This window comes from Desmodus rotundus, chromosome 10, assembly GCF_022682495.2.
Source record: "Desmodus rotundus isolate HL8 chromosome 10, HLdesRot8A.1, whole genome shotgun sequence".
NCBI classification, from domain to species: Eukaryota; Metazoa; Chordata; class Mammalia; order Chiroptera; family Phyllostomidae; genus Desmodus; species Desmodus rotundus.
The window spans coordinates 55,855,833-55,863,766 of NC_071396.1; the positions used below are offsets into that span (position 1 = coordinate 55,855,833).

At 46.0% G+C, this 7,934-nt stretch overlaps 1 protein-coding gene across 1 annotated transcript in view; it reads right to left on the bottom strand.

Annotated features, from left to right (window-relative positions):
* GRXCR2 (glutaredoxin and cysteine rich domain containing 2) overlaps positions 1-7,705 on the bottom strand; it is a 48,780-nt gene extending 41,075 nt beyond the window's left edge. Inside the window, exon 1 of the mRNA XM_024575045.3 lies at positions 7,574-7,705. Within this exon, the coding sequence (XP_024430813.2) occupies positions 7,574-7,655 (82 nt within the window). The 5' untranslated portion in view covers positions 7,656-7,705. The remainder of the gene's footprint in view (positions 1-7,573) is intronic.
* Between the last annotated feature and the right edge of the window lie 229 nt (positions 7,706-7,934).

Genomic DNA, 7,934 nt, shown 5'->3' on the forward strand with positions numbered 1-7,934 from the left:
AGAGGAGCTGGCCATGCAAAGAGCTGGGGAGAAAGGGTTTGAGGCAGCGGCCCATGCAGAGGACTAAGGTGGGGACAGTGTGGCCCAGCTGAGAAGCTGTAGGAAGGTCGGTATGACTGGGTAAAATCATCAGACAAAATGCAGTGGGCAGACCAACCAGAGATCAGGTTTAAGACACAGGCAGGGCCATTTCATGGGGGCCTGGTAAGGATTTGGGGTTTTATTCATGGTGAGGTGGGAAGCCTTTGGAAGATTTTAAGAAAGATGCTGATAGGCTCTGATTTACATTTTCAAAAGGTAACTGCAATCTAATGGATGGTTGAAATCGAGATTCTGAGCATTTATCTTTTTTTAATAAACCTTTTACTTTGGAATAACTACAGGTTCATAGAAAAGTTACAAAAATAGTACAGAGACCTCCTGTACCATTCACCCACTTTCTCCTACTGTTAACATTTTACAAAACGACAGCACATTCTGCACAGCTGAGGCATCGCCGTCGGTAGACGGCCATCAACTGAACTGCAGACTGCATTCGGATTTTCCCAGTGCTTCCACCAATGTACTTTTTCTGCCCCAGGCTCCCGTTCAGGATAGTACACTGCATTTGCACCCAACCTCTTTTAAATAGTCTTCCTATGCTTGAGAAAATACCCACGTCAGTGAAATTCAGGTGTTCAGGTTTGCAACTAGACGTCCTGATAGATGAAGGGGGAAAATAAAATAAAGTACAAGTCCTGATACATAAGGGGGGAAAGAATAGACTCAGGCAGACTACTTCTAGAGGTTTCTTTAGTTATCTAAGCAGGAGAGGAGGAAGCCTACTCAAAGGAATGGGGTGGGGGCTGATTTAATCAATGTAGTCCCAAATTAGGAAGAACAGTCTCAGAGCAATCTTTTAACAATAAATTTTGCTTTATGAAAAGCTTAATACATTGCCCTCAATTTTCTCATTTTTGTGTGAGAAGAGTGAAACTTTATATGGATTTATACTGCTCCAGCCCACAGAATCTCATTTGGGGGCAACACCTCACAGAAAAATTACAAAATTACGATTACTTACTGAACCCACAAACATTTACTGGGCACCTTCTATGTTGCAGTTACTATGCTGTCCTCTCCAGATAGACGTGTTTCCTGCCTAGCAGAGTCTGTGTGGACATCAAAGGAGCTGTGGTTTTAGAAGCATGCTATGGACCAAGGAAAATCAAAGAACTAACTGCAGAAAAGACATGTTCAGAGATGTATTACTAACCTAGTGGAGCTAGTGATTATAGGCATCTTGACACTGAAGTGTTAGCTGTACATGGAGTGTGAAGGCTGGGAGTGTCACACAGGATGAGACAGGATGGGTGACCACTCCTTGGGGAAAACACAGCATTCTATGGCAAGCGAGGCTTCCAGCATAATTTAATCAGAGGAAAGTGAGTTTTGGGGCAACTTCGCTGTGTCTGCACCTAAACAAGCAGCAGTCTCTACAATCTGTCCTTAGTGCTATATCTCGTCCCTACTCTCTCCTGACCATGTCCATTGGTCTACCTGGGGATTCAGAAGTTAGGGAATCCCTTGGTAGGAGATCTTAGACCAAAACATAAGAATCTTGATCCCAGTTAAGAGGATTAAAAAATAATAACAAGTATTACCGAGCTCCTACCATAGGTTCAGCAGAGCAAGATGCACAGCTCCTTGACCACATCCCCTCAGCAACAGAGGTTAAGGAGCCTAGGGCGATGGCAACCAGGTGATGCTGGGGTCACAGGGTTACAGTTACGCTCCAGGCACCTGTGAGGGGCTGCCTGAGAAAAGGCAGCCCTGACCAGCTGGTGCTTTTCCCTTCCTTGTCCTAATTCCACAGTCAGAGAAGCAGTGGTTACTTTTAAATAGTACCTTGGAGACTTACTTCTTGCTTTAGGATCTCTGGGGGTGCTAGGTAAAAATAAAAACCCTGGGTCCTCTTCCAGGCCTCCTGAATCGAATTTCCAGCATTTTTATTTTAGGTAAGTTTTCCTAAGTGATCCTGACCTACCTGACACCCCGAGCCCTGCTGTCCTAAGGGCACCCCACCTGTCTTATGAATGTCCACGATGAAAGCAAAGTATGGGAGAGATGCAAACGACAGGGAGGAGGTCTTACTGGAGGTGGCGGGCGAGGCAAAGTGCCATTTCCCACGGCCACTCCTGTGCTCTCCTGTGGTTAGAGAACGGTCAGTCTGGATCATTTAAACCGGTCTGTGGATGTTCTGTAACCTGTCTAGGTATTGTTACTGCTTGGCTTGAACTTTCCTGAGGTGATTGTCCACGTTGATTCTCTGAGGCCCTTTGGGCTGAGAACTTCAAAGCCAGGGATTACTCTTAACTCTCTCCAATTTTCCCATAAAAATATCCAGAATAACCTCAAGCCAGTGAGTCCTGATGGTTAAGAAGACAGGCTCTAGAACCCAGGCACTAGAAGGCTGTATGTTCTTGGATATCTTGTGCCTCAGTTTGCTTGTCCATACAATGGGTTGACCGCCAGGATCTCTCTTACCTGGGTGTGGTAAGGAGCAAACAAGACAATCTGTCCCAGACTCTCAGCACATGCCCAGAACAGAGTTCATGCATGACATATGTTAGCTCAGACAGACAACCAGTCAGAAATACTGGGCCCCCCACACGGAAGTGCCTGCAGCATACCTGGCTGACACAAGAGTCACCGTGGAGGGGTGGGGGGAAAAAAGAAAGGGGAGCTTATTCATGAAGAAGCAGATGATGTTCTGCAGAGAACTCCAAGAGCTGAGCAAGGCTGCGTGGGAGGACAGGGGGTAGAGGAAAAGAGGGAACAGTGCTCAGGGCCCCTGCTCCCACTGGGGTGGGGATCATGCGTGACAGGACGGGAAAAGAAGGGAAGTCACAAACTCATAGTGCACCTGTCTGTCATCCTGGGTGAGCAATAGAGATAATAAGAATCCTCAAGACCAGGCTGCATCATTAGATGAAGAATTAAGAAGCCTATTATTAGGAGAAATGGATGCTGTGTGAAACCAGAGCTTTTAGAACAAAGAGAATCAGACTGACATCTCGTGAGGCTGGGAAAGCATGTTTCTTTCGTGATCAGCAACAGGCCTTGGGGTCCTTTGTTTTCTTTTGTTTTATTGTTTTCTTGTCACATTTTAATGCCCAGACCCCAGGTTGAACCCTGGCAGAGTCTATGAAGTTTTCGTAGGGAGGTGCTTCATAGGGGGAGGATTTCTCGTCACAGGCATACTCACAATCTGTATTTGAAGTGCTTTATTTAAACTGCTTAGAAAATACTTCAGAGGCAGGGCTGCATAATCTCATCTTAAACTCTGCCTTCTTCTTTTCAATGGAGGTGGTTCAGGGGTGGAAAATGGATGTAGCTCTCAGGCTGGATTCAAACACGGTTCACATTAAGGGACTGAATGTGTTACCTTGGGAAAATCACTTAGACCCTCTGAACCTCAGTTTCTTCACCTGCAAAATGGAGTCAAGCTTGTAACCACCCTTATAGAATTCTGAAAAATAAGACAAAGCACACATGGAGTGGCACTAGAGCAAACCCACAGAGAAAGGACACTCTCCCATCGATGTCATTGTTGTCACCATTTCTAAGAGGTTATGGGAGCAACAAAGGTAGCCAGCATAAAACCAAGAAGTTCCCTGGCTTAGTTCCACAGTAGCATTCAGCAAACACACAGATCACCTGTTTTAACCCTAACAATAACGGAAGCCATCACCAGATTTATTTCATAATAAGTTCCCTGTCCTGTTTGAAAAAGCAATTATTTCCAGGACTAGAAGTACCAAGGGTTCACGTCTCCTTTAAGACCAATGGTATTGTTGTGTCAAGACTGAAAATTTCCCCACCACATTTGCCCATTGCCCTGACCCCACTCCACCCCACCAACAGCAGCCAATTCCCAAGTCTCCTTTCTTCCCCAAAGTTGATATGCATAGCACATATGGCTCAGAAAGGAAAGCAATTCTTGTTCTTTCTCAGGTTTTCCTGTTTTCTAGGCCCACGGATTTGTATTTCCATGTTCCAGTCTCCCCAGAGCTGTGGATTCCTTTAAGGGCATTTTAGAAAAGAGATGTGAGCATGAGAGAGAGTTGAGTGTGCCATATATAAACAAAGACCATTATCCCCCACCCCCCAGAAAACAAAACCCCACACATCCTTCCACTCACTCTGAAACCTTCCATAAACCCTAACAGAATCCCCACTGTGTGGCTGCCCCATTCTGGGGACTGGATAACAAAGAGAAGATAACATGGTCCTTGAGCTAAAAGGTCATGGTCTGGGTGGTAGGCACAGGTGAACAGCCATAGCAGTGCAGAGAAGAGGGGCACCTGTCACAACCTCAGATTTGGCTTGATGACTCCTTCTAATCGGATTACTGGGCTCAAGTCTGTGGACCAGCCTCAGGTGTAGGTAGTGAACTGCCAGGGCTATCCCCAAATACCTCCTTACCCTTACTCTGTCTTCATTTCGGAATAAGTGACCATCCCTTGGTTGAATGTTGGTTGCCCTAGGAGACATCATCATCAGCCACACCAAAAGCACTTTCCTTAATTCCTTTAACAGAACTTTACAGCTTATACATTGTTCTGCTTGTTTTCTGGTGGTAGGTCAGGCAGTTAGGAATTTAAATAAAACATCTGTGGCCTCAAATCTCAAAGGTCACAGGGCTGGCACTTGAACCCAGGTCTTCAGAGTCCAAGTCTAGTTTTCAGTGAAACCAGCCAGCATTATCACTATTTTGCAGCACCTAAGGCATGAGTTACTTTCTTCTCAAAAGTAAATACTTTGTAGTTTTGTTGAAGAAAATAGACTTTGGTATAGAGTTAACATCCTACTCTACCTTCTTCAAAGAGTCTCACGGAAGGAGAGGCTGAGAAGTCTCTTGTCCTTCAATATTCAAAGCAGAGAATGTCCAATCCCACAGGCACAGGGAAGGTCAGAGTGTCAGGAAACAGCTGGTACTAATGTCCAGTTCCTGGGTGCTCACCATGTGCCCAGCACCCAGCAGCAGGCCTCAGCTGAGTCACCCACATGCTCCCAGGTCTCACCAGCTCCCACCTGTGTAACTGCAGTCCCTCCCACCCCTGTTACTTGGTGTTTCTCCCCATGCAGAGGGACATCTCAGGGGCAAGCCCTCTCATGTTCTTCATTAAGATGTACTCCCCACCCACAAGGTCCGCTCCATAGATGCTGTGGCCTGTATGAAAACACTGCTCCCCTGGCCAGGATGCTGCTCCTGGGACCTCAAACCCCGGACACCGTGTGTCAGCCCTTCCCCAACTTTGCTCTAATTTGGTCGCCTTGGCCTCTGAGCCACTGAGTGTCCCAGATCACCTGGAAAGAACAGGTCCACCAGCTTGTGGCTCTAACCTCGGCCTCGCAGGGGCTGAGGATCAGTTCTTGGGATCCAGCAGGGTCAGACTCCTCATATATCTTCCACTGTCTCTGGGTCCCCACTTGGTTCCCCAGGATCCATGCAAAAGGCTCATCCCTTCTCTTTTAGTCCAAAGCCATAAGAACAAATCAAGGGAAATGGAGAATCTAGGCCCCACAAACCAACTGAACACCACTGGATAATTCTAGAAAAAACATTGCTCAGAGAGGGCATGCAGGAGTCAGTCCCAACTGTAGAGTCTGAAAAAGTCCCCCACAGTAACAATAGCTGTGACTTACCGAGTCCTCACATGCTTACCTAATTAAGCATGACAAGAACCCTTTGGAATAAGTGCTATTACTGCCCTCAATTTAGATGAAAGAATGGGAGTGTAGAAGGTCACTTTCTGACGTCACACTCTCCAAGCTATGAAGTGAGGAGATGGGCTGCATCTATCTGACCCCAGGACCTAAACTCTTAAGCCTAAGGCAACACTGAGTCCCAGCCCTGGCTCAGTTTGAAGGGTTACATCCCTTGTGGCTCAGTTGCTCTGAGAAGCAATGACAAAGGAGAGTTTAAGTATTGGGTGGGTGAGCCAATGGGTAGTGGATGGGTGGGTTGGTGGGAGGGAGGAGGAGAAGCTGTTAATTTTTCATCTGCAATTCAGATTGCTCATTAAGTGGCAGAGGTGTCACCATGCCCCTTATCTTTGCCAGCCACCTTCTAAAATGAAAGAGTCAGGGCCTATGATTTCCTCAGTGGTGAGAGCCATCCTTTGCATACTTAAAACCCCTGGGGACAATCAGACTTTTTACAAGTTACCAAAGGAGACTCCAGTCATTTTCCCCAATTTCCCCAAAACATGCCCTCAACACCTGGTAGTGAGCATTGTGTGACAGGAGAATGTTCCAGAAACTTATTTTTTAATCCAGGAATTCTTCAAGGGGGCCAGGCTGATACAACTGTATAGGGACCTGGTCAGCCTGGGCCCCCCATTCCTGTGTCTGGGTCACCGATATCCTCAGTAGCAATGACTTGTGGATTCTAACCCCCCTAGAACATTGAATTCCTCCTCACTGCTTATATTAGCTCTACATAAATTTTAAATTAAGCCATTATTTGACATAGGCAAAATAAGAACCCTAAAGTTAGAATTATAGCCAGGTGGTAGGAACTATAATAGTATCCCTGCCCCAAAGGGCAAAGGGTACAAGTAGCTCACATCCACCCAGTGGCCACTGCATACCAGGCACTGGGACCACCGCAGCAGTATCATCTGGAACTGGTCAGAAATGCAAATTCTCAGGCTCCACCCCAGACTCTCTGAATAGAACCCCTGAGGATGGAGTCCAGCGATCTGTTTAAACAAGCTGCCTGGATGATACTGAGGCATTCTGAAGGGTGAGAACCTGCCTAACTCCACTGAATCCTCACAGTGCCTGTGGGAGGTACAGGGACTATTGGGCAATACTGCTCCCATTTTACAGAGAAGGAACCTAAGTCTCAAAGGTACTGAGTCACCTGTCCAGAGTGAGTGGTAACACCAGGAATGGACTTCAGGTCATTCTGCTACCCAAGTTTGCTCACGTTTCCCTAAACATGTGCTTCCTTACAGGCAACAAAGGAGCATGAGAGTCAGGGAGACAAATGTTTATTCCACCAGAAGGCAATTACAGGTAGCTTCAGTCTAAGGTCAAGAAAGAAATTAACCCCTATTGAACATCAGTTCTGTGCAAGTCACTATACATAAATATCTCATTTAATTCCCACCAAAGCCCATGCCAAGTAAGCACCTTAAATCACATCACGTAGGGTAAGCAACTTTTCCAGGCTCTCACAGCTAAGTATGCTGCAGAGGAAAATCTGAACCCTGCTTAGTCTGTATCTAAATTCCTCACAGCAATACACATGTCATCATGGCAAAAAGACCAGAAAACCAGGGATGGATGTGTTTGCAGCAGCAAATGAGATCATCCTGCTGCAGGGGTGAAAAACCACCTTGACAGCAATTGTGGGGCTTTCACAACACCACCAGTCACCCCAGTCTGCTCCTCCCTCCCCACCCTTCTTCCCCTCTCAAAAATGACCAACTTTCCTCTTTCCCCTTGTGAGATGGCAAAGTCAAGTTCTTACCAAATTGAACATGTTTAGTCTCTTCCTTGTAATTGAGTGTTAACCTACCTTTCCAGGGAAGCAAGGCTCTTACTAGGTAATGATGCCAGGAATGGGATGAACTGCCAGTTGGAACCCTGGCAATATTCATTCAGGATTATCATAATGTTATGGATTCCTTTCACCAACTCCCCACACAGAGCACATACACACCCTCGAAACTGGCTCGGCCTTTGCCAGCAACCTTCCCAGTGGATGGCTTACTTAACTTGCCAGCTGCGTACAACATGTCATGAAATGTCTCTGAAATCAAGCAGCGCAGGAAGGTATAAAATGTAAATATATTTTAATATTAGCTACACTTTCTCGGACATGGTTTTTTAGAGTTTTTTTTAAATAAGTTGTTGTTTATCTTCACTTAAAAATACAG